At 34.1% G+C, this 27,569-nt stretch overlaps 2 protein-coding genes across 12 annotated transcripts in view; both read left to right on the top strand.

The window, feature by feature from the left end:
* The window catches only part of LOC126692638 (L-type lectin-domain containing receptor kinase IV.1), an 82,156-nt gene extending 64,244 nt beyond the window's left edge, over positions 1-17,912 (top strand). For 3 of the 10 annotated variants that reach the window (XM_050388316.1, XM_050388315.1, XM_050388314.1), the window contains one exon: positions 16,737-17,849. In XM_050388316.1, coding sequence (XP_050244273.1) covers positions 16,737-17,630 — 894 coding nt within the window. In that variant the 3' untranslated portion in view covers positions 17,631-17,849. Of the gene's footprint in view, positions 1-15,542; positions 16,453-16,527 lie in introns of those variants that run through there. The other 7 variants (XM_050388325.1, XM_050388313.1, XM_050388317.1 and 4 more) reach the window with 5 other exon arrangements.
* The window catches only part of LOC126692640 (uncharacterized), a 55,319-nt gene extending 28,561 nt beyond the window's left edge, over positions 1-26,758 (top strand). The window contains exons 1-8 of one of the 2 annotated variants that reach the window (XM_050388329.1): positions 23,461-23,686; positions 24,191-24,246; positions 24,627-24,770; positions 25,596-25,669; positions 25,772-25,826; positions 25,939-26,001; positions 26,088-26,215; positions 26,453-26,758. In XM_050388329.1, the coding sequence (XP_050244286.1) occupies positions 23,641-23,686; positions 24,191-24,246; positions 24,627-24,770; positions 25,596-25,669; positions 25,772-25,826; positions 25,939-26,001; positions 26,088-26,215; positions 26,453-26,531 (645 nt within the window). In that variant the 5' untranslated portion in view covers positions 23,461-23,640 and the 3' untranslated portion in view covers positions 26,532-26,758. Of the gene's footprint in view, positions 1-23,460; positions 23,687-24,190; positions 24,247-24,626; positions 24,771-25,595; positions 25,670-25,771; positions 25,827-25,938; positions 26,002-26,087; positions 26,216-26,452 lie in introns of those variants that run through there. The other variant, XM_050388330.1, reaches the window with a different exon arrangement.
* Positions 26,759-27,569: the final 811 nt, after the last annotated feature.

The raw sequence follows: 27,569 nt of genomic DNA, 5'->3' as shown, positions 1-27,569 counted from the left end.
AAAAATATTCTCCCTTTGTTGTTTCATATCATCCTCTTTGACTTGGGCACTTAAAGCACGCCTTGTCACAAGTGACTCACCCTCCACTGGATACTCCACATTGTCATCATAAGCATCCTCAAGTGATGGAATTTGTTCATCATCTCCCTCACTTTTAGTTTCCACCTTTCCATCAATACGTGCAATCATGGTCCTCTTATTTGGGCATTGTGAAGCTATATGACCTACTCCCAAACAACGAAAACACTTAATATCACGATTACGAGTTTGGGATTCATTTTTACCCTTGTTGACAAAAGGTGCTTCATCTCTCCTTTTTGGATGTTCGGTTTTGGATTTGAAAACAGCCCCTTCGTCTTTCCTCCCATTTGACCTCCATGAAGCAGAGGAGCCTGTATTTTGAAAAGACCAAGTTCCTTTCCTTTTGAAGCTGCCGTTCCACCTTTATTGCCATGTGTACCATGTCCTCCAACTCCACATAGTGTCGTAACTCCACCACGTTGGCAATGTCCTGATTCAGGCCATTCAGAAACCTTGCCATAGTAGCTTCTCTATCCTCCTCTACATTAGCCCGAATCATGGCAATCTCCATCTCCTTGTGATAGTCATCCACACTCCTATAGCCTTGAGTAAGACTCTGTAATTTCTAATACAAATCCCTATAGTAGTGACTAGGGACAAACCGCCTCCTCATGGTGGCCTTCATTTCCGCCCACGTCTTAATAGGCCTCTCATAGTTTCTTCTTCTATTTATCACAAGTTGATCCCACCATATAATAGCATAGTCAGTAAACTCAATCACAGCTAGTTTTACCTTTTTCTCCTCAAAGTAGTTGTGGCACTCAAAGATGAACTCCACCTTCTTCTCCCACTCCAAGTACACTTCTGGATCATTTTTCCCTTGGAACGATGGTATCTTCATTTTTATGTTTCCTAGGTTTCTGTCAGTCCCATCTAACCATCTTGGATCTCTTTGGAAACCTCTACCACGCCTTTCTCCCCTTGGCGCAAACCTGCCCTCATTGTTCAATGAAGCTTGATCATCTTCATCTTCAAACTCATCCTCATGGTAGCCATCAGAATCATCAACGCACACACGCCTTCCTTGCCTTATAGCATTAAGGGCTCTTCGGGGATGCTCCTCACGCAAAGAAGTAATAACAGCGTCTTGCCTATCCATCCGATCCTGAATATCATTAAACACCACATTCATGCGCTCAAACTGTTGTTGCATGGCCTGCAACATGAGGGATGACTCCTCCCCTCCTTCCCTATTTGGTGTTTCGCCCCTGGAAGACATATTTTGAAACTACAAAGAAATGTTAGAAATAATTCCTCACAACACTCCCTCACGTGTTTGCACTCAAATTATGTCACTCACACTCGTGTTTCACTCTTAAATTGGCTTTTTCCCGATATTAGTCTCACACTCTCTTGCCTTTTTCCACTCGTAGCTTCCTCTTTTCAGTTCTGCTTTGACTAATAAACTTGATCAAGAAATTCAACTTGTAGTATTTAAACTAATACCAATGGCAAGAAAATATGACAAAAATACTAAATCAAAGGAAGAGGACAAAAGAAAATAATATTTTGATTTGAGAGAATTGAAACTACGAACAATATTTTTTTTTCTGTTTTCTATTTCTTTTCTGAAGTCTTTTTTTTTTCACGTTTTTTTTTTTTTTTTTTTTGGAGCTTGTTGCACAATTTTGACCTAGTGCACGTCACAAAATATGAACAAAGAATAAAGAACACAAAAGGAACAAGATAGGATGATAACAGGAAACAAAAGATAAAAGGGATGGAAAACTGATTTTAGAACCTGTGCTCTGATACCAAATGATGTGAACCTCAATAGACACGCTATCAGACCCAACAAAAATATTGGAATATGTTGCGAACCTCAATCGACATGCTTTGAGACCCAACAAAAATATTGGAATACTTACCCAAGAAAGCTAAAATTCAGATTTTGATAGAAAACTCTAACCCAACGTTTATAAGTGAAATGCGAACCAAAGGTATAAGTAACACCTTGACCCAATGATTATAATTGAATCACGAAACAAAGGTATAAAGTTTGAACGCCACAAGGAAGAATCCTTGATAAGTTCACAGTTCTTGAAGAACCAAAAGAAGAGCAAAGCCTCACCTTTTCTGATTTTTATTCAATAATTCTCTATTACAATGAGTGCTTGCTACTTATAAGGCATGAGTGAAAAATAGAAAATATGAAAAACGTAGTAAATAATAAAACCCTAAATAAAATTTGATTTGGTCTGAAATTAGCATATCCAAAATAGGAAAATAGCTAAAAAACGTTCTAAATAATAAAAGCCTAAAATTAAGGTAGATTTGGTCTAAAATAATAAGTTCCAGAATAGGAAAAATGGTTATTAACTAATATGGGGCTAGAAAGTCAATCAGCCATTAATCCACGCCATAAATCACGCCCAATCAAAACAGATCAGCCCTCAATAGCTTAGATTAAATTTATTACACCTTCATCTTCCTTTGGGCCAAGTTTGGAATGTCCTGCGCTAGAATCAGCCCATTAAGTGCTTCTTTGATCTTCTTGGATCTTGCTTTAGTAATAGGCCCAACTGGAACATGCAATGGATCCTTGAATGCTTTTTGATTCTCATCAGTTTCTATCTCAAAATTCTCTCTGGAAGCTCTCTGAATATCATGGGTATAAGGGTATATATATAGTACGGTGAGAAGGAATGTGAAAAGTCAGTTTTTCCCAAACAGGGTAGTCTAGCGACTTGACCTTACGACTGGGCTGAGTCGCGAATTCAAGCCGCGAGCTAACAACCTAGCCAGCCTGGGACTTTTGTCCTATAGTGCAACAGCTGACATGACTCTTCAGCTCCCCTGCATGCTCCACACGTGTGCCAACTTTGGCAGCTTGCCAATCGCGAGTCACCCGCAAGTCCAACTGCAAATCTTTGCATCCTTACACAATCTTGAGTATTTCTTCACACTCTCTTACTCACTACCCTCACATGATTTCCACCTAAATACAGGATTACTAATTGCTAAAATACAAGCAAATTTGGCACAGAATAAAGCTAACAAGATGGTTGATAAAATTCAACCTTAGAGTGAGCCCAAGTGAGGGTTGGCCCATTAGCCTCACTTTTGGCGCACACACTAATTATTAAATTATATATTCTTTACGCTCTTAATATATATGCCAAATTTTGTGTCGATTGGGTATTATTTATTATATGATCTATAAGCTTATATTTTATGCATAATTTTAAACAACAAAAACTTGCAATTTAAACAATTTATTGATGATATAGCTATTGATGTTTAATTTTCTAGAAATTTTGCAAGCATAGAGGATATAAAAAGAAAATGTAATTCTATAGTGAATTTGTCAAAATTCACCTCTAACAAAAAGATATTGAGTAGGGTTGTAGTTTTAACTAAACTTTGTCCTTAAACTAATTCTTCATGTTTATACTTCTAATCTTTGTTACTAGAGGTAGTTTATTGTTTTATTTAGCTCACAGTGGCTCTAGCATCATTCCCTAATTTTAGCATTGATTTTAATGGTATTAGATGTGGAGGTTCAGTGCTAAGAGCATTCACATTTAGAGTGCTAAAAAATTTAACATTTAGCACTTCAAAAAACTAATATATCTATTTTAACATTTCACTTAACAATGCATGATAATCTCATCTCCTATTTTAACATACAACCAATCACCATGGGGCAACCAATAAGACAACAACCATGGCACCCAACCACAACAACCCATGGCACAACCCATAGCAACCAACTACTTAACCACCACCATAATCCAACAACCCAACACACAATCCAAGCAGAAAAAACTTAGCAACTAACACGTAAAACCTAGCAAAGCCCATCCACAACCCACCACAATCGAGCAACACCTTTCTTGGTAGCCCAATCCAAAATCAACCCAACCACAAACTTGCGTATCCACTGTGACTTGTGTACATCATCGGCCGTTGGAAGCCTAGGCCATCACAATCATTGTCCATCCTAGGCCTAAGAGAGAGAGTTTTGAGAGTGTGAAAATAGAAGAGAGTGCAAGAGACAAGGAGAGTGTGAGAGAAATTATTTAAAAAATGAATAGCAACTTGTTAGTGGCAATTACTATAACAAGTTGCTAAAATTCGTTTAACTTAGGCAATTTGGATGAAAAATGTTTTTTTTTTTTTTTTGTGATATTGGGGGTGCTAAAAAGCATTTTGGCTATTTTAATCAAAGATTATGAGATGTTATTATATGTGACCATTGTGTAACTAATTATATTTAAATTTTTCCATAAAAAAATTGTATTTAAATTTTGGTAAAATACTTGTAACTGTTAAAAATATAGTACAGAAGATTTATATTTCTTTTTGGAAAGGGTAAACTTTTTTTTTTTTAATAGGAAAACTTTTTAATTTTTACGAGTACATGTTCGAATTTAAAATCGCAGGTGTGATGAAAAAAAAAATTAAGGGGGTGTTTGGTAATGTTGTTCTAGTAACGTTATTTGTGTTTTTTAGAAATATGTGTGGGTGAAAAAATGTGTAAAACTACGTATAATATTGTTTAAAAATTGAAAATTATTGCTCAAAATCACATATCAAGCGTCTATTTGGATACCGTTTATTTTGCTGAAACTGAAAATTTATTACTGAAAGTACTATATATAAAGATAAAAGTTATTTGAAATAGTACAGTAGAGCTCATAAATAATACTAAAAAATGTAATAAAGCTTATAAATAATAACAAAAATAAACTGAATAGTAAAATATTTTTCATTTTTCATTTCATTTCAAGTGGAGGTCAAACGCCCCTAAAATGCAATGATAACCAAATAAAAGCGATGAAACTCGAGGATGCGTCGCATAAAAGAAAAAAAAATAATTTAAAACGGGCAACAAGTGACGAGTCGGATCCACTCTGACCAGACCGCCCCGGATAGTTTGTAAATCCTTGGAGTAGGACCTTTTGTCACTTTCGGAGTTTTTAGACAAAATCAAATACCTAAACAAGGAAGGGAACTGTGATTGGAATTGGATCATATCAATCAACAAATCAGATGCTAGTGAGAGTGGTGGAAAGCTCTGCACCTTCTCAAGTTTCTGGTTTTTATTTTGTCTTTGCTTGACTTTCCTTACAATAATTTTCTTACATTAGGGCTTTCCTTACGTTCTTTCTTTTTCACTCCTACGTTAATTTTAAAATTTCAAAATCTCTCCGATAACAGAAATTTAGGTTCACAGCCAACCTATTGACAATAATTTATACACAAGTTTAGATTTCTTTATTTTCGCCTGTTGTCCTTTTATTACATGTTTTTAGAGGTTCCTACTATGCTTAATTTTAGAATTCATAGTGAATTTTTCAGGATCCTAATTAAAATTTAGTTACAGCTTAAGTGTTGTACTATGTTAAATTTTAGAATTAAGTTCGAACTCATGATTACATTGTCCAATAAAACACAAAAAATGTTATCTTTTCCCTGAATAATTAAACTTTAATGCAACCAGGTGTTTGAATTTTTAATCTACTAAATTTTACCCGTGTTTAAATTTTGTTTTAATCTATGTATGTTTAATTGTGAAGGTGCAAATTCTGGAAAGACTTCGCTCCCAACATGCACACTTTTGAGTGTTGGACAGGTTATTCTTTGCCCCCCCCCCCCCCCCTTTTTTTTCCCTTATGTAAAGTTTACTTCTCAATAAGATTTTGGTACTCGATTTAGTGGCGACTCTATACATTCTTTCTAGGGTAGCCATAATAAAATTTAAATTATACAAACTCTACTCCCATCGAGACTGAGGCCTCTTAAAATTAAGGAAAATTTTCTATTTTAATTCCTATATTTTGGAGGCATTTTCATCTCAGCCCTTCTATTTTTATAAGTTTTAATTTTAATTTTATAGAAATATAAGCTTCATTTTGATCATTGTATGTTTAATAATGTTTCGATTTGGTCATTACTATTGTGGGTGAGAGATAATCAACTAACCTAAGCAACGTTGGATGGAAGGTTAATATGTGACAACCCAATACAATTAATTTATAGAGATGGGTTATTGAGGTCAACCTATTCAAGCCTTTCTAGTTTGAATAAAATTAATAAGTGATGATGCTGAAAAATCATCAGTGAGTTACACAGTCCTCACGCACTTGAAACAATACCTGCACAAAAAACAGTGAAGACCTAACAAAGAGCACCAGTGTAGTGTCGGCTAAATACCCTTTGAAGGTCAAGTTAGAATTTCTCACAACTCTAGAGTGCCAGAGCGGGTCAATTAAGCGTACCTGTTTTCTGAGGGTCTTTGGGTTTTTATACTAGTATAGAATCAAACTCCTATGCTTGCGCAATAAGTCTTTTCCATATAGGGAAGATCTTCATTAATGGGTGTATTTTCCAAAATCCTCTTCACATTAGAATTCTATTCATGTTGGGATTCTATGAGCTAGAGTTAATCATGAGAAGCAAGTCGTTTCCATTTAAGATTCCTTGGAGACCACATAATGACCAAGTTAGCACCACGTGGCCCTTTGGTCTGTCCACCCCAGTCTGTTCACACCAGATCCATCCACTTCCGACCCACTCACCCTAATCTGTTAAGCCCATCCAAATGAACTCGTCATCTATAAACTCTGATCCGTCACCTCACTATTCTTCCTCTTCAATAAGATTACGAGAAGTTTCTAGAAAGAAAGAAGAAAGTTTCTGAATTAGTTCTTCCTCAGGTTAGTCCAAGGATCAATGGTTCATATATTCCTTGAGTTTCAATTACAAGGTTTGCTCTTACAAGATACAGGTTATTCTCTAAATTTTTCCATCCCCCTCTCTTTAGGAGTCCTATTTCCTTATATAGCTATTTAAAGTGTGTGCTAACCCTCCACTTATACAACCACTAATCTTTATTTGGATGCTTGTCCCATCAAGGCTTTGCTGGAGGTGGTAAAATGTGCTACAAGCTGTGAGGGAACAGTTCAGGGGTCATTTTGCTATTAATGTGGCTAACTGAGTTGGTGTAGTGTATTGAATGCGAAGGTGATGGGTACTTTCATAGTTGTCAAAACTTGAGTCGTATTGTGAATCAATATTTGATTTTTTTGTATCGTATATCGTAAGATACACAAACACTTAATAAAATCTATAAAAAATTATAATTATACATATATAAAGGGTATATTCATTATAAATTTTGAATATATTTAGCTAATGAGTAATTTATTCACCACTTATGTAATAATATTTAACAAGCTAACTAAATAAATCAAACTAGCACGTGTTTATAACATACACATTCAAATTGCTTAAATTCAAAAGTTATAATATATTACAAATGAACCAAAAATTAATGTATTTTATCATATTCATCATATTGGCTAATCAACCCCGTCCAAGTCAATGCTATCATCACGTTTATTATTTTGCAGATTTATTTCTTCATTAACATTTTCTTCATCGTCATTAACATTTTCTATCTTTTCTTGTTCTTTTTTTTTTAATAATTAAAAGAAATTTCTTCTTGGCATTCTAGTTTCTTGGACTTATAACAATAATAAAAAAAATGAAAAATAATTATATTTTCAATTAATATCTTATTCATAGTATAGAAAATAAATTTGTAAATATTAAAGTGGAGTGTAAGTGTAAACTGTGTAGTTTAAATTTTGTAAAGGAAAGAGAGGAAAATAAACTTATAAATATGTTACTTTAATAGGTTAAGTTAGGTAGCCTAATGATTTTATGTTTAAAACAAGTCTAACAACTTGTTAGATTCAAATAAAAGTACAAATTTAAACAAAAAATCTCATTTTAAAGCATTTGTCTATGTATCGTACGATACATACGATTTTACAATACGATACGATTCATACGATACACACACTGTATCGTACGATTCATAAGCACTTACGATATGCCGATACGATACGGAACTTTTTACACACGATATGATACGTATCGCATGATATTGACAACTATGGGTACTTTGCCTAGAAACTTCCCCTCTCCCTTACTTGCACATCTTTACTTTCTTCCTTGGTATTTTGTCTTTTGGTTCAGGTAGCTTATCTAAATCCTTCCGAGGCTCCTTAGGCTCCTCGGGTAATCAGCTTCTTCAATTTTAATACCTAGACTTTTATCAATGAACTGGGCTAGAACTAATGAGGAGCTTGGCCTTCCTTCTCCTTGGGTTGGACCCATTTGGCAATGTTCTGTGTTCAAACCTTAACGCCCCCCCCCCCCCCCCCCAACTATCATCTAAGGAATAGAAAATGCTAATATGGTTAACATAGTGTGTGTCAAATAATTTTAATTACAAAAAAAAAAAAATTCATTTAATTAATATTTAAAAAGACATAGTAACATATAGATGACCAAAAAAATGTTAGCAGTCAATGTTTATTTATTTATTTTTCTTTTTCTTTTCTCTCTTCTCTCTTCTCTAACAAAGACGATTACTAGACCATTATTGCTTCTCTCCAATCTCCACTCGCCTAGCTGCCATCAATTCAATTTCCTTAAAGGAAAGCAACATGGAGCTTCAAAGTATTGTGTTTGGTTTTCAGAGTATTGTGTTTGGTTCTAATATATATTTTCATTTTAAAAAAATGGTTTATTGTGAGAGAAATGAGTTTGTTTGGATAGGATGTACAAGGAAGAAGGAAAAAAAATTAGTCACACCTACGTTATACCTAATAGGACTAGCCTAGTAACAAATGAGGTTCTTTGTAATCTATATATTACTAAAAGTTGAACCGTAGCATTTAATGTTGCTACGCTCAGGTTGAGCCACATCAGCTGCCACGTCTTTACCACTCTTTTTCCTGAATTTGTCCTACAATTTAAAATTAGTTTTCTTAAATTTAAAAAAAATAACAAAAAGAAAATAATTCCCAACCATTTGTGTTCTACAATTACAATTTTAGATGGCAACCCTTTGTGTTCTACGGTTACAATTTTAAATAGCAACCCTATGTGTTCCACGGTTACAATCTCAAATGGCAACCCTTCAGCTTCCTAACTCCAAACTTTGGTTTTCTAACTCCTTCATCTCTTCATCTCTTCCTCTCCTCACACTATATTAATACTGAAAAGCTAGATGATTCAGCTTAGGTATTTCTAAATCCCAATTGCTCTTGACCTCTATTCTTGTGGCTGCCTACATAATAATTCAATGTAAGAATTAGATTAATAGTGTTGTTCTTTACTACCTCTTTTGTGTTGTGGGTCATATATGAGTTTTTATGTATTTAGGTTGGGTAGTTTGTTTCTATGTTTAAAATTGATTTGGTTTTTTTTTTTTTTTAATGTTTGAGACGGTAACATTATTGGTTTATATTGTGTAATCCGTGTGATAGAGCTTTACTAGTATCCATGTGATAGAGTTTTAGTAGTTAGAAAATTGAATGATAGAGTTTTAGTAGTATCCGTGCTTGCAAAAATTCAATTAAATGATGTAATTCATGCCTACAGAAATTCAATTTGCTAAGATATTTTAGTAGTTAGCAAATTGAATTATAGAGTTTAAATTCAATACTATACTCAAAACATGATACTTCTTTTCTTGGTCTCCTTATTTAAGTGAATCTTTCCTTCATCATTGAAATTGAATTAAAACTCCTTCTATTAGCTTTGATTGTACTCTTGGCTATATCATATAAGACTGTTTTTTGATATAATCTTTTTATCGTAATTTTCATCATTATCACAAATTTAAGATAGAGATTACTCTCATCAATAGCTGTTGCATCTTCTTCATTGCCAAACTTGATCATCTTGACAAACCTTTTATTTATCTGCGTCTTATGAATTATATTAGATTGTAAGATTTTTATGTCTTTTAATATAAATTAACTAGCTGGTATGCTAGCCAAACCACTTGCTTCTTCAATTTTTTTAATCTTTTACTTTGCCTCCAACACTATCGTAATTGGTTGTCTCTTTAATGGCATGTTCTGTCTCCATCATTATATATATATATATATATATATATTGTTTTGTAGGATCCAAGCAAGAAAGAGTTTAAGATGCTTGCTGTGTTATTCTCTCAAATTTTTTAAAGCATGAACAACTTGTGATATTGAAGTAATTACCGATTTTTTTTTTTTAATCTAATTACTGAATATTTTATATCAATAGTTATTTGTTAATAGATATTTGACAACTTTAGAATATGAAAAGTTTTATGTTAAATGGATAACAACTATAATTTTGTTAATTTTTGCTTTCTAAATTACTGATAGTGATTTGTCATGTTAAATTAGTAGTTTATTTGTATAATAATCAGCTACAATGTTGTAATTTTTTTTTTCTAATTTGTGAGGTTTAATTCAAATAATTTTGAATAAGTCCTCTGAAATCAAATTCAATACCCAAAAAAAATTTGTTAGGGACTCGGTAAAACTAAGAGGAGCTTAAAGATAATATAAGTTTTGGTCTTAGATAATATACTTATATTGTGAGCTTCAGTTGCTACAAGTAGTATTGTAGTAACTTAGATATGAAACTTTAGATGTAACACAAACAATTAAGGATAATGACATTCACTAATATTTGTCTTTTAATTTATATGATATTTTGCATAATTGCTTTCAAACTTGGATTAACTAATATGCTCCACCTAACTTGAAATTTGAAGGAAAAGATAAGAGTTAAAGAGTAAATACCTGTGCTGTGATTCTGTGAAGGCTCGAAGTTGGGCTGGGCAGATCGGGAAACGGCAACCGGCGGCAACAGCAGCAAGTTGATCTCGTCTCGCGTGGCGGCGTGGCCCGCGTGGGTCTCGCTCTCGCCGGCGTGGGTCTCGCTCGAAGCAGCTGGGTTCGCACTGACTCAGGGACTCTCTCGCTCTCGTCTCACTCTCGTTTCGCTCCGTCACAGCGTCACGGCGACATCGCTGCCTCTCTGTCTCTCTCCGTCTCGCACTCTCGCTCGTAGCTCTCGCCTCTCGGTCTCTCACTTTCCTTTCTTTTTTTTTTTTTCTTTTTTTTCCTTTGGTTTTTGCTTTGGTTTTTGCTTTCTCCGTTTGGTTTTGGACTGCTGAGGCTGAGATTTTTTCTCCTTTTTTTTTTCTTTTTTTTTTCTTTTTTTTTTTTTTTTTTTTTTTTTTTTTGTGGATTGACATAGGTTATGGCCTTATGGGCTCTGCTCTGCTCTGAGCTGGCTGGATTATGGGCTAGGGGGTTTTGGACTGCTGAGGCTGAGATTTTTTCTTTTCTTTTTTTTTTTTTTTTTTTTTTGTGGATTGACATGGGTTATGGCCTTATGGGCTCTACTCTGCTCTGAGCTGGTCGGATTATGGGCTAGGGGAAGGGGGGTTCATGCCGGATGATGGGCTAGGGGAAGGGGGGCCGGAGCAAAAATTTCAGGGGGGCCCAAGCCCCTATTTTTTTATTTTGGAAAAATTTTACTTGCTAAAAAAAAAAATTTTTGGGCCCGGGGGGGCTCGGGCCCCCTTTGCCTTGTACCTGGGTCCGTCCCTGCCTAGCACGCACACCACAAAACACACACTTGATCAATATCAAATCAACTTGGCGATCAGAATTTATCAATTTGTAATTTTTTATGTTTATATATGTGTGTTGGGTTGTCAAAAAATTACTAAATGAAAATAAATAAATAAAAAAAGAAAAGAAATTGGGATAGATTTCTTTTTAAAATTTATTTTATTCTTTTACTTTTTTATGTAGAATTTTTATTAAGACGCTCATGCAGATATGGCTTTTTTCAGTATCGAATAACAAGTTATCAACTAAATGTTTTTATTATTATTTTGTTAACTCTTAGCTACCTTATTTTTAAGGGTGAGCATTCTGTTAATCACATTAATATTTATGGTCACTGAGATAAGGAAAAAAAAATCAAAATGAAACATTGTTTAAAACACAAAAACCATAACAAAACCTTTAAGAATACAAGAACTAAAATAAAAATACCCCAAAATATTGGAAAAAAAAAATCTCATTACATCAATTTTTTATTTCTGAAAATTTTTATGTGGACCAATAATGAATAATCCAAGGAGCTGAATGAGTGTGGAGCAACATGCACTCAAATTAGTGCCTTCTACCGACTACCCCACGCACCAAGAATATGACAATTGACTGAAAAAGACAGTGACAACTGACAAGTATAGCAGAAAAAATGGACTTATTTTAATTTCTCTCGTTTTTCTATAATGGCGGCCATGACAACGTGGCGGCTACTCAAGGAACGGCGTCTACACGACACCCATTCACTACCGTTAGTATCGTTTTGTCCTAAAGTATAAGTGCCTATTTGGATTATAATTTGTCATCACTCAATTTTTCATTACTCAATTTTCTTCACTCATCATTTATCACTTATTATATAAAATACATCAATTTCCTAAACCCCTTGCACAAAAAAACACTCAGACCCAGTTTTCAACTTCAAAAGTCGCGGTTGGGTTTCACACCAAAAAAAAAAAAAAAATCAATGAATTTGTCAAACATTATGGCTGGATTTCACCAAAAAAAAATTGTTTGTCCAACATTGTGGTTGGGTATGTGGATTTAATTATAAAAATGCCATTAAAAACTAAGTTTTAGAAACTGAAAATACATAAAATGTGCTTTCAGTTTCCATAACTCATCACTCAAAAATCAGAGAATTGAGTGATAGAAACAATGATCCAAAACTCATCCAAACAAATGCTCATCTGTGGAACCCATACGATTTGTATGATGGAAACAGAAAATTGAGTGATATCCCTCAAAACTCATCCCATCCAATTGCATGATAAATTATAAAACATCTCTTTCAAAGGTGACTTAGTAGTAGAGAGTCTTTATGATCCATTATATTTCTAAGTTCCGAAGTTGTGTGTTCCAATAATACCAAACCTTTTACTTATTAGTTATTAGTGCTTGAGTGACATGTAATACAATGACTTAAGTAACATTGGGGCAGTGATCACATTTGTGACTGCAAGCCCCTAGTTTTTCTTTTAATAAAAAAAATGAAAAAATAGTTAAATTTAATTACAACCATAAATCCAATTCATTAAAATTTTCAATTAAATTCATATATCTAATTGTAGTTAATTGAATCTAATTATCCTCATTAAAGATGATATTGTTTTTGTACAATTGGTTAAATTCACTGTGTTTTTTATTAATTTATGAGAAAATCTACTATGTGTTTGAATTTAATTGTGTGGCAAATTGTACTACAATTAAAAGAAGAGTAATGCTATAATCACAAACTATTTTACAAAAATTTTACAAAATATTGATGTGGCAAACTTCTTATTAGTTTTTATCTAGACACATAATTAATATCATTTTTTTTATTTACCAATAATCATTCATTACATTAGCAGTTTGTAACATTTTTTGTAAAATAGTTCGTATCTCTAGCATTATTCTTAAAAAAAATCTAAGTTTTGCCAATTATAAAAATTTTATTGTTAATGAGTATTTTAATTTAAAATTTAATTTATAATGTTTACATTATCGTCCAAACTAATTCTCTAATCAGAGGGCACAAGAGTCTTGAATTAGAATATATAAAATTAGTGTAGACAACAACATTAAACCCTACTATAGTACAATTTCATTATTTAAAATTAGGAAATGTTAATGAATACTTTAAGGGCATTTTTCATGAAATTGGTTTAAAAATTTTTTAAAAATAGTTTATTAACAATTGCCCTAAGGTTACCTGTTGACATGACCCCTTAAAATTTTAAAATTAAAAATCAAATACATCCCACATGAAATTAGCTCAAATATGGGTAATCTTAGATGACAATTGACAAGATTTATCCCAGATTGCCTAAGAAAATTTGTGGTTAAAAGTTGGGTTATAGATTAACCCCGGTTAATTAATTCAATTATCTAAGTTGATTAATTATGTTAAATTACATGCAAATTGTGGAGGCATAAACAAATCACCAAACAAACTAAGTGCAGCGGAAATTAAGTTGACATGATGATTTGTAAACGAATGAGGAAAACCTCTCACAAGGCAAAAACCCCCCACCATGTGATTTTAAATCACCACTTCCAAGAATCCACTAATCAAGAATCAAACAGTTACAAGTATAAGGAATCTTACCACTACCCTAGACTTTCCCAAAATACCAACTTATAGTTGAACATTTACTCCAATCCCTAATTGAACTTGATCTTGTAGAGACTTCTTCTTGTATGTACGGATCCCAGTACATGTCTGATTTCCTAGCAACTGATTGATTGTTGTTGAATGCAAAGTTTTTCACTTCAAAACACGTTGAAAATCTGAAAGCACTTGGTTATAAATCCCTAAGGCACACAAGAATGTAGTAACTTCTCACAGAGTGAATGAGTTCTCTAAATTGAGTTTCTATGTCTTTGATGACCTCAAAATAAAGTTTTTATATGCATTAGAGGTTTAATGAATGAAACCTTAGAAATCCAAGTCATCATGGGCCGAAGTTCTAATATGAGAATTCTAGATCTACATAGCTTGATAGATCAAGAGGTGTTGAGCTTAGTGTCAAGAATTACTCATTTAGTCTCAATAGATGCTAGTGTTGAGCTTGTGTCAAGACTAGTGTCAAGACTCACTAAATCAACTTTTCTTCACTCATTTCTTGATTCAGTTTTCATGTCTTTAAAGATACCATTTGTTTTGTCTTATCAACACACTTCTTGATATCCTAAACACATTTTAGATCTACCAAATTACAAGTAAAGTGTATTTGCTCAAAAGATATGCCAATATATAGACAATATGACCCTAACACTAATCAATGTATAAAGTTGAATGCCATTATTTGGTTATCTCGTTGTTTTTTTTTGTTTTTTTTTTAAAGCTTACTGTAGATTCTTCTCTCTATGAAATGAAGACCTCCTTCTACAAAGGTGTGGGCTGTTGGGGTCTCAAATTATAGTTGTAAAAGCTAATTAGGTTTCTTAGTTAAAGAAGAAAAAATTAATTTGGTTATTTTTTGGGTTTTTGGCTATTTCTTGGAATGGAAGGAAAGTCATTGTGAAAGAAATATTGTCTACAGAGGAATAGGAATTGAGTCTTTATAAATAGATGGTACTACAAATAATTTTATGGTTTTGATCCAAGGGTCATCCCCTAAATAACTCTCCTACTTGTTAAATAAGAAAGATGTATCCCCATCCAACCAATTTTAAAATCCTTGATTTTGGATAAACTTCTACTCTCCCACTACACAAATTCAAATGTCCTTAAGTTTATAACAACCAAAATTTCGGAGATAACTTCTTCAAAATTAAAACCATTTTGAAACTTCTCATCCATTTAATGGAAACTCACCGGCCTGTTATAAAGAAAATAAAAAAGTGTATCTCATCCATATAAGATAAGACATAACAATTTGCGTGGTCTATATATACATAATGATTAATAAGCGGAAGCCTGACCTTCATGGAAAATGTGAGATTCCTTCAAAGTCAAAATCGTTTACTTGGAAAGTTGGGTGACGGGTGCGGGCCCTGCCGGGTGACCCATGAATTGTGGGTGCTTGACTTTAGGTATGAATACATTTACATTTACATATGATGTTCTCCTCAACATGATGTATGTAAACCAACCCTGCATTTCTTAGAATGAAAAGAAGAAATGTGTATGCAAATATAGCCATGTTTTCCAAGCTTGTAATACTGCTGCCTCTCCTAATAAGCGTTGTAGCCTCCCTAGATACCAACTTCATTTACAATGGTTTTAGATCAGTCAATCTAAGCCTAGACGGCATAGCCACAATCACTTCTAATGGGCTTTTGGAGCTCACCAATGACACCAGACAGCAAAAGGGTCATGCTTTCTACCCTACTCCAATAAGCTTCAAGAACTCATTGAATGACATTGCTTTCTCTTTCTCTACGACTTTTGTCTTTGCCATTGTTTCTGAATATCCAACTCTGAGCGGTCATGGGATCGCTTTTGTGATTGCTCCAACGAGAGGGCTTCCGGGATCTCTTCCAAGCCAATACCTTGGCCTTTTCAATGAGACCAACAATGGTAATTCCACCAATCATGTAGTTGCCATAGAGCTCGATACGATCCAGAGCCACGAGTTCAACGACATCAATGATAACCATGTTGGGGTTGACATCAATAGCTTGGATTCCTCAAAATCTACCTCAGCAGGTTACCATGCTAACAGTGGTGGCTTTATGAATCTGACCCTTATCAGTGGCCACCCAATGCAAGTTTGGGTGGAATATGATGGGGTCAAGAAGCAAATCAATGTCACTTTAGCTCCAATTAATGTTGATAAACCCAAAATTCCACTATTGTCTTTGTCACGTGATCTTTCACCCATCATTAACAAAACCATGTATGTTGGTTTCTCTTCCTCAACTGGCTCTGTCCTTACTTCCCATTATGTTTTGGGTTGGAGCTTTAAGATGAATGGTAAGGCTCAAGAACTTGTCCTTTCTCAACTTCCCAAGCTGCCTCGAGGTAAAGAGAGATCTAAACTTTTGACAATTGGGTTGCCTATAATTCTTGTTAGTTTAGTCTTGGTAGCAATTTCAGGTATAACTTTTGTCATAAAAAGGAAGAGGAAATTTGCAGAATTGCTAGAAGACTGGGAGCTTGACTATGGGCCTCACAGATTCAAATACAAAGATCTTTACATTGCCACAAAAGGATTTAGGGACAAAGAACTATTGGGTAGTGGTGGATTTGGTAGGGTTTATAAAGGTGTACTACGTACCTCCAAAATTGAGATTGCTGTGAAGAAGGTCTCTCATGAATCAAGACAGGGAATGAGAGAATTTGTGGCTGAAATTGTGAGTATAGGTCGGCTTCGCCACAGAAATTTAGTACCACTCTTGGGCTATTGCCGAAGAAAAGGAGAATTGCTTTTGGTGTATGACTACATGTCCAATGGAAGCCTAGACAAGTACCTCTTTGATCAACCTCAGGTCACCCTCAGTTGGAGCCAGAGATTTCAAGTCATAAAAGGTGTGGCATCGGGGCTGTTTTATCTACACGAAGGATGGGATCAGGTTGTCATTCACAGAGACGTGAAGGCTAGTAATGTCTTGCTAGATGGTGAACTGAATGGTAGATTAGGTGACTTTGGTCTTGCAAGATTATATGACCATGGAACTGATCCTCAAACTACCCATGTGGTTGGAACACTTGGGTATCTTGCGCCAGAGCATACTCGAAGTGGCAAGGCCACAACAAGCACCGATGTGTTTGCTTTTGGGGCCTTTATGCTCGAGGTTGCTTGTGGAAGAAGACCAATACAGGCAAATGGGCCATCAGAAAATTCAATTTTGGTTGATTGGGTGTTTTCTCATTTGAGCCAAGGCGAAATTATGGAGGCAAGGGATCCAAGGTTTGGTACAAATTATGTAGCAGAAGAACTACAGTTGGTTTTGAAACTAGGATTGCTGTGCTCTCATTCAGAGGCTGCAGCAAGGCCAAGCATGCGCCAAGTTGTGCAGTACTTAGAAGGTGATGTTCCTTTTCCAGACTTAACATCTCTTGGTCTTTCTTCCACCGGCTTAACATTTGCACATGGGGATGGTTTCGATGATTTTTTCATGTCCTATCCGTCTTCTACGAACCAGGTTTTTTCTCATACGTCTTCCATTGCTGAGTCACTTCTCTCAGGGGGCCGTTAATACTAAAAGCTTATATTTGTGCTTGTGATTTGTGACTTCCTACTTATCCACAAAGACAGAAAGTGGTGAAATTTTTGAATGTGATCTTTTTAATGATTGAACTGTACTACAATATAGTTTCTTCTCCAATGTGTGCTGTGTATATATATATAACAATTTGATTGTGAAAAGTGTAAACATGAAAATTGCGATCCCTCTAGCTCTTTGGGATTTTCTCTAGTCATGTTTGCTTAGCACATTTCCAGATTTCCTTCCTCTAATTGTACAACAATTTGCATTGAATTCCACCAGTCCATTTTTTGTTTTTTCTTTAAATAGACGGTAAAATAACATCAGCTCATAAATTCTAATGACGTTTATTTCATTTTTTTTTGTGTTCCACTCCATACGCTACCAATTATAATAACTTACTATTTATTTATTTAATTTTCTTAACAAATGTTTTAAGAGTATTCGTTTATAAAATACTTTTAAAATTTTATTATACAAAATGAGAAAAACAATTGATTTTTGTGACAGTTTTATATATTTCCTATAAGAATGGTAGCTAAACTTTCTTTAAAATTGTTCATTAACAAATGCCCTAAGAGCACCCATCAACTGAATCCAAATATAAAATAGAAAAAAAATAAATAAATAAAATCAACCACATAGCATATTATGATTAGTGAAATATAAAGTGAAACATAAAAAGTGAAAAAGGCTATTTGTATTCGAATCTAACTATTAATTGAAGGGAACATACTAAATTCAAAGACAAATCGTCAAGGACAAATTCAATTTCCATTGTTAGAAATTCAATTTTTTCACTCATGATATGTCAAAAGATTAAGTATGCATTTGGATAGAGCCTACGTTTTCCTTTTTTTTTTTTTTTAATTGACAACAATGTTTTCAAGTGAGATGTTGTCTGTTAGTGGATCTCGTGCACTGTGCACAGGACCCACTACCTCTTTAATCATCCAAATTTTTCACTGGAATGTAACTATTCAATGGGTCCAGTGCACTATTCACGGGACCCACACACCTCTTTTTCACCAAAACTTTCATTAAAAATGAGTCCCACAATACTATTCACATATTTAAAAATTATTTTGCAACAGTGTTTTCAATTTTCAGCAAAATAAACGGTATTCAAACACACCCTAAGTTTATGTCCAATCAAACTTTTCCATTGTTAGAAATTCAATTTTTTCACTCACGATATATCGAAGGATTAAGTTTATGTTCATTGCACTGATGCATTATATAAAAATTGTGTCCAATGTCTTTAACACATGGTCAAGGATATTGTTTTTTTTAATTTTGAAATTGTCTCGTTCAATCAAATGGACTTGAGCCAAGGCATGATAATGCATAAGTAATTAACCAACAACTTTTTGTCCTTGTCTTATAAAGAAACACACACAAAAGAGAGTAAAAAGATTCTAACAAAAAGTAAAATGTTGAATTAAAATTGCTTGCATTTTACAAACCTACTATGATTGAGGTTAAACCTATTTCAAAGATAGATAACAAAATGATATATGTTAAGTTGTAATTTCTTGGGTTCTTGGCAAGGTTTTCAGACCCGGACCGTTCAATGAACCGTAAAACGAAGAAGTTCAAGGTTTTTGAGGTTGGACCGAGGTTGAATCGAGGTCAAACCGTGATGATGTTATAATTAATTTAATAATTATTTAAAATATAAATAAATATATTAAATTAGTACAAATAAAAAAAACTAACTAAAATTGTCCAACTAAATATAAAGATTTATTTTTTTCAAATGTATTTTTCATATTATAACTTTTACAAACAAAAATATAGTGTGTTAGTTTGGATAGCACTTTTATTTGCTGCGTCTGCGTTTCCTCCTTCCTTCCTTTTTTTTTTTTTTTTTTTTTTTTGGCCTTTTCAGCCACAATGGTTGACCCATTCTCCGGTGAACAGTGTATTTATGCACTGTTCACGGTCCCACAAACTCCACTTTTTATCAACTTTTTCACTAAAAATAGGTCCCACAATACTATTCACACATTTAAAAATTATTTTGCTACAGTGTTTTCAGTTTTCAGTTTTCAGTTTCAGCAAAATAAGTTCTATCCAAACACACCCAGTATTTCTTTCTTTATTTATATGTTGATTAGTTAAACTTATGATAATAATAGTTAATAATAATTATTATAGTATAAGAATTAGAAGGGCAGCCAGCCACCTTAAATAAATTTTTTTAAAATGACATATATTATTAAAAAAGAAAAAGAAAAAGAGGAAGATACAAGCTGGTATCAACACTGGCGGATAGTAAAGTTTAAAAATATTTGAATAGTCAAATCACTCTAATTACTTCATTGGGCTTCACGAGGTCAAGTGGGTAGTGGTGTTGTCAGCGAAACAGTGCAACAAAAACATGAATACAAGGAAGCTAGGCAGCAAGTGTCCGTGAACTCCAAAATTTAAAAGCTTTCATTATTTTCAATGCTAGGCAGCAAGTGTCCGTGTACTGTAGACACGTGGAGAGCTTAGGAAACTTTCAATATTTCCAATGCTAGGTAGCTTTCAAGTTTCCGTGTCAGTGTAGTCAAGTCATAACAAATACAAAGAAAGGGAAAGTGAGAAATCAGACCACATACTTAACAAAGTTCAACAAAAAAGAGAGAGAGGGAGACGGACAGAGAAGAAGAAGAAAAAAAAGAAAGAAGAAGCAGAAGATGAAGAATAAAAAGAAAGGCGAAGCAGAAGAAGAAGAAGCAGTTGCTTCATGGCGCCACTCCTACTTCGTCGTTGTCTTTCATTTTCTCCTTTTTTGTGTTTTTTTTATTTATTATTTATTTTTTTATTTTAGGTTCAGATTCAATGGGTTGCTTCATGGCGCCACCCCTTCTTCGTCGTCGTCTTCTTCCTTCTCTCCTTTTCTGTGTTTTTTTTTTGGTTCAAATTCAATGGGAAGTAGGGAACCGTGAGAACCGGTCTGATCACGGTTCTCAGAACCGTGAGGTCCGACCGCGGTTTGCACGGGTCCCTGTTTTTTGCTCATAGAACGGTTCTTGAAGCTAAAAGAACCGTAAAAATAAACGGTTCAAGGTTTTCCCGGTCGGACCGTACGGTCCGGTCCGGGTTTCAAAACCTTGGTTCTTGGTGGATTTTATTTTGTGCCAGTTTCATTATAATTTCATACATTTTATATGTGTTATGTGGGTTTTATTCTTAGAAATCACATAAAAAGTAACTAGATCTACCATCTCATGAGATAACTCGCCAAACAAAGCAAAATAGTGATTGTTTTTTTTTAAGCCAGAGAGAAGGAAAAACTACCAAAGAAAGCAATTACAAAATATCAACCCCATAAAGTAGACTCAGCAAGTAAAGATCGATTCTTAAGTAGCCTTTGTTTTTACAAGATTAGCAAATATTATCAGTTAATAAATTAAAGTAAGGATAAAATTTAGCTACAAAAATGGTTATAGTCTAAAATTACAACTTTCTTCAAAAAAATTAACATTACTGCATATTTTAAAAATCTAACTGTACGGCACCCAGACCCCCAAGCCCATTTGGGCCTTGAGCTTCGGCCCAACAATATGGCCCATGACGCCAACCTCTTTTTGCCTGAGGCCCGAGCCCTAGGCCTAGGTCTCATGCCGCCTAAAAGCCATTAAGCGAATGGTCTTAATTAGTACGCACCATGCTTCATCACTCAAACCATGCCCGGTGAACCACTTACCGAACATTAAGACAACTGCTCAAGTTTAACGCTTCTCGACTGCTTGGTAGTGCCTTGGGGAATATCGCTGCCACGCAGCTCTACTTAGGTGGGAATCAGTTCTAATGCCACTCTTACCACACCCTACTTCCAACTAAACACCCACTTAAGGTTAACAATATTGGACCTCCTTTCCCACTAACCATGAAAGTAATCATAACTCCCCACTAATTTTTGGCTATAAATATGAGAAGCTAAGGAAGAAAGGGGGTGGTGAGAAAAGTTCTAAAAGAGACTAAGAGTGGAAGAAGTGAGAATTAAGCTTGTGCAGTAATAGTAGGGAGAGGCAACTCTGTTAGGTCTCTGTATAAGGAACTACCCAAGATTGGAAATCTGAAGCCCACGTTACAAATAGATTGTGAGTCCAAGTGAGGGTTGGCCCATTAGCCTCACTTTTGGCGCGCACACTAACCATTGAATTGTATATTCTTTACGCTATTAATATATATATCAAATTCTGTGTCAATTGGGTATTATTTAATATATGATCTATAAGCTTATATTTTATGCATAATTTTAAACAACAAAAACTTGCAATTTAAATAATTTATCGATAACATAGCTATTGATGTTTAATTTTCTAGAAATTTTGCAAGTATAGAGGATATAAAAAGAAAATGTAATTCAATAGTGAATTTGTTAAAATTCACCTCTAATAAAAAGATATTGAAAAGGGTTGTAGTTTTAACTAAACTTTGTCCTTAAAGTAATTCCTGATGTTTATACTGCTAATCTTTGTTACTAGAGGTAGTTTCCTTTATTGCTAAAGGTAGTTTATTGTTTTAGTTGGCTCACGGTGGCTCTAGCATCTTTTCCTAACTTTAACATTGATTTTAATGGTGTTAGATGTGGAGGTTCAGTGCTAAGAGCATTCACATTCAGAGTGCTAAAAAATTTAACATTTAGCACTTCAATAAGCTAATATATCTATTTTAACATCTCACTTAACAATGCATGATAATCTCATCTCTTATTTTAACATACAACCAATCACCATGGCACAACCAATAAGACAACAACCATGGCACCCAACCACAACAACCCATGGCACAACCCATAGCAACCAACCACGCAACCACCACCATAATCCAACAACCCAACACACAATCCAAGCAAAAAAAACTTAGCAACCATCACCTAAAACCTAGCAAAGCCCATCCACAACCCACCAAAATCGAGCAACACCTTTCTTGGCAGCCCAATCCAAAATCAACCCAGCCACAAACTTGCGTATCCACTGTGACTCGTGTACATCATCGGCCGTTGGAAGCCTAGGCCATCACAATCATTGTCCACCCTAGGCCTAAGAGAGAGAGTTTTGCAAGTGTGAAAATAGAAGAGAGTGCAAGAGACAAGGAGAGTGTGAGAGAAATTATTTAAAAAATGAATAGCAACTTGTTAGTAGCAATTACTATAACAAGTTGCTAAAAATCGTTTAACTTAGGCAATTTGGATGAAAAATGTTTTTTTTTTTTTGGGTGATATTGGGGGTGCTAAAAAGCATTTTGGCTATTTTAATCAAAGATTATGAGATATTATTATATGTGACCATTGTGTAACTAATCATATTTAAATTTTTCCATAAAAAATTTGTATTTAAATTTTGGTAAAATACTTGCAATAGTTAAAAATATGGTACAGAAGATTTATATTTCTTTTTGGAAAGGGTAAACTTTTTCATTTGTACGAGTACCTGTTTGAATTTAAAATCGCAGATGTGATGAAAAAAAAATTAAGGGGGTGTTTGGTAATATTGTTCTAGTAATGTTATTTGTGTTTTTTAGAAATATGTATGGGTGAAAAAATGTGTAAAAATAAGTATAATATTGTTTAAAAACTGAAAATTATTGCTCAAAATCACATACCAAGCATCTATTTTGATACCACTTATTTTGCTGAAACTGAAACTTATTGTTAAAAATACTGCATATAAAAATAAAAGTTATTTGAAATGGTACAGTAGAGCTCATAAATAATACTAAAAAAAAGTAATAAAACTTATAAATAATAACAAAAATAAACTTAATAGTAAAATATTTTTTATTTTTCATTTCATTCGAGGACACGTTGCATAAAAGGAAAAATAATAATTTAAAACGGGCAACAAGTGACGAGTCGGATCCACTCTGACCGGACCGCCCCGGATAGTTTGTAAATCCTTGGAGTTGGACCTTTTGTCACTTTCGGAGTTTTTAGACAAAATCGAATACCCGAACAAGGAAGGGAACTGTGATTGGAATTGGATCATATCAGTCAACAAATCAGATGCCAGTGAGAGTGGTGGAAAGCTCCGCACCTTCTCAAGTTTCAGGTTTTTATTTTGTCTTTGCTTTACTTTCCTTACAATATTTTTCTTACGTTAGGGCTTTCCTTACGTTTCTTTCTTTTTAACTATTTTTTTTCACTCCGTTAATTTTAAAACTGCAAAATCTCTCTCCGATAACAGAAATTTAGGTTCACAGTCAACCTATTGACAATAATTTATACACAAGTTTAGATTTCTTTATTTTCGCATGTTGTCCTTTTATTACATGTTTTTAGAGGTTCCTGCTATGCTTAATTTTAGAATTCATAGTGAATTTTTCAGGATTCTAATTAAAACTTAGTTACAGTAACTTATAACTTAGGTGTTGTACTACATTAAGTTTCAGAATTAAGTTCAAACTCGTGATTACATTGACCAATAAAACACAAACAATGTTATCTTTTCCGTGGACAATTAAACTTTAATGCAACCAGGTGTTTGAATTTTTAATGTACTAAGTTTTACCTGCGTTTAAATTTTGTTTTAATCTATGTATGTTTAATTGTGAAGGTGCAAATTCTGGAAAGACTTCACCCCCGGCATGCACACTTTTGAGTGTTGGACAGGTTATTCTTTGGGCCCCCCCTTTTTTTTTTCCCTTATGTAAAGTTTACTTCTCGGTAAGATTTTGGTACTCGGTTTAACATACATTAAAGCCTATGTGATCTGAGCTTTGAGTAGTTATTTTTATATTCAACTATTACTAGGTACCGCGTGTACAATTATAGTCAAGTTCGAGCAAATGCATGAGATTTCCCTTTAACCATTTGAAGTGAAAAGTATAGATCTACATAATTTACTGCCAAATGGAATCGTTTTGATAAATTATTTATAATCTCGATCAAAGATTCGTAAGCCTAATTATATGAGTTGGGTAATCGTCATTGCATTAGTTGAGAAGTACTCTGGTACTCAGAATGTTTCTTAAAGCATAATTTTGTCGCAGGCATTCTCTGGTACTCAGAATGTTTCTAGTGTTCAAAAAGATGAAGCATGGAGAGTTAATGTTCGCATACAGGGATGTGACCTTGAACATGGGTATCTATGTGGCACCATGGAAGCTCTCAATGTTCCTATGGCAGACACACCAGTAAGCACTTCTTCAATTTGGTTTTTTCATTTAACAACCACTAGAAACATTAATAATTCTTTTGTGTGTGTGTTCTCTGTTATATGGAGGATAGTGCTAAAAACGTGACTTATGAATGTAAAAACACAATGGCCAATGAGCTCTAGCCTCTAGGCCTTTAACACAAATGGTACCTTCTCCCCTTTTAAGAGCAGAATGGGGGTGAGATCGTGGGTTCAAGACCCACCTGGTGCATGTGTAATTTACTAATAAAAAGATAAATGTGAATGCACCATGAAAGAATTAAGCAGATACAGAGTTTTTGTGAACTTCTGTCTACAATACTTTATCTCCTAAGTAGGTTAACAGTAGTTTTTTAAGAGGCAGCTGATCAAGAGGTTTCTTCCCCCACTGGCCTTTCAATATTCTGATTGTTGTGTGATTCTCCTTAATTGCCATGTAACTGTATTACATTGCCATGTTTACCTAATTGATTGTTATCATGCATTCTCCATCTTCTTTGGTTGCAGCAGCCGTGAATTTCAGTTGCTCAAATTCAAATTTTACTCTTTGTTTTATACTTTTTTTTATCAGCATGATGTACACATGAATGCTCCGTAACAGAATATGTGATGCAATTGTACTTTTGGCCATAAATTGTTTGGTTATATTTTCTCAACCTAATGAAACTGGGCTGAATAGCATGCCTGAATCTTGATATGCAACTGGCACTTCATTCAGACAACTGCTAAGGTGTCATGACCCCCTTGTTTACTATAGTTGAAATATGGCAATTTGCCTTCTTTGTTTGTGGAGAATTTTTTGTTTCATTTACGATTATGTCAGGTAGTGACCTTCTGGGAAGGGGAGATTGTTGATACGATAAATTATACTTTCTTCACTGGCAAATGGGAAGCGACGTATGTTCCTCTCCTCTTCCATCTATTTTATCATAGAAGACTTTTTAAACAACAGTGATCTTGGACAAAACAATCCAATGCTGACTGGATGATCCTTGACAGGCCAGAGGATGATAAAAAGCACTGGGACAAGTTTCCATCCTTCTCTCCCTTTAAGGTAAAGATTTGGAACTTTTTTGTTCACCATGTGCAGTATATGCTCTGCTCTACTTGTCAAAAAAAAAGTGCAGTATATGCTCTGCTCTGTTAACTAGTTCTGTTCTTTTCAGAGTCAAGTGGAAATTGATGGTGGCAAAAATGTGGACCTGAGTAACTATCCATACATATTTATGGTAACGTAGTCTCAATTATTTCATCATTTGGTGAAAGAGCTTGCCATATGAAGTACTAATGTGCCTATTTTGTTTTGTTGGTGCAGAGATGGAAAGAACAATATTTTGTGAATGTTGGGACAGACTGTGGGTTAACTATAGCTGGTTTTTACTATGTTTGTTTCTCTTGTAGTGATGGCTCCATCAGTGGTTTCTATTATGATCCTAATAGCAGGTATCTCCTCCACACTGTTGGTTAAACTGTTCTGGTTTCTCTTTCTTCAAATTATAGAATGCAGTAATTTCCCTTTACCAACAGAGATGTGCATATGCTCATAAAGTATTTTCATTTCTGTTAGATGACTCCACACCCCCCCCCCCCCCCCCCCCCAAAAAAAAAAAAAAAAAAAGAACATGGGCGCATACAAATAAATTAAACTGATTGATGATAATTACTTGAAACTGCCTGCAGCCCATTTCAGAAGCTTGAGCTGAAATCAACTAATGATGGAAGATCAGGTTTCAGTTTTTCATCATATGAGTTGCAATAAAATGGAAGAAATGCATCTGATTTCAAGGTAGAACTTGATTGAACTTTGCTTGGTCAGGTGAATTCTTTGATTTACATCTTGGACAAACTGAGGTATAATGCAAGAGCACAATGTATCCAATTATTGTACAAGTGTTATATTGGAAAAATTGATGAGCGATGTAGATCTGTTTGTACTGCTTAGAGTACATCTTGAGTTATTATATGTGAATTTAAGTTTAAAATGCACGTCACGGCAAAAGGGTTTTCTTTTTTCTTTTTGAGATTTCATTGCACAACGATAACAGAATATATTTTACACACATATTTCAAGCTATACAAGTAAACAAACCTTCAAAAGGTAATAAAATTATAAAAACCAACAAATAACAACCAAGTGACCAACCAATTAGAGCAGTTAACTTTAGTACGATAAGAAAAATACCTAATAATTACAAAGCCTTCTGTTAAGCTTGGAACATCAGCATCTTTAACATACCATAGAAGGCCTCTCAAGATCTAACATCAGCATCTTTAACATCCCATACAGGTCAAGTCAAAGTATTTCTATCCATTTTAATTTTAATGGATCATTTCATTTCAGAGATCTGTATAGCTTGCAAACAACTCTCCCAGTGTATCTACTTCTTGTGATCTTGCTTTTATGTATATGAGAGGTGGAAAGAAGTGGAATAGAAAGAATCTTTTATAAATTTTCCTTACATTCTTGTGTTTGGGAGTTTAATCATGGAAAGGTCATTTCCTTACTTAAAAGTTTAAGCAGTCATTCTTTCATTTTCCATAATTAAAAATTAAAAAAAAAAAAAAAAAAAAAAAAACTTATTATATTTTCATTTTCCTCAAAGTTGGGAGGAATTGGAGGAATTGAAGGGAATGGAATGAAGTTTAATGAAGTTTTGACTAAAATTCCTATAATGTTTTTTTTTTTTTTTTTACAAATTTCTTGTAATGTTTGCATGACAAAGTTTGGCTATAAACTTGGTTGTGTAGCCAATGATTACAACTCCTACTAAAAAAATTAATATGGTTACATATTTTG

Source organism: Quercus robur, chromosome 7 (assembly GCF_932294415.1).
Source record: "Quercus robur chromosome 7, dhQueRobu3.1, whole genome shotgun sequence".
Classification (NCBI taxonomy): Eukaryota; Viridiplantae; Streptophyta; class Magnoliopsida; order Fagales; family Fagaceae; genus Quercus; species Quercus robur.
Note: the sequence above shows the minus strand (reverse complement) of the source record. Positions and strands in the feature narration are given on the sequence as shown.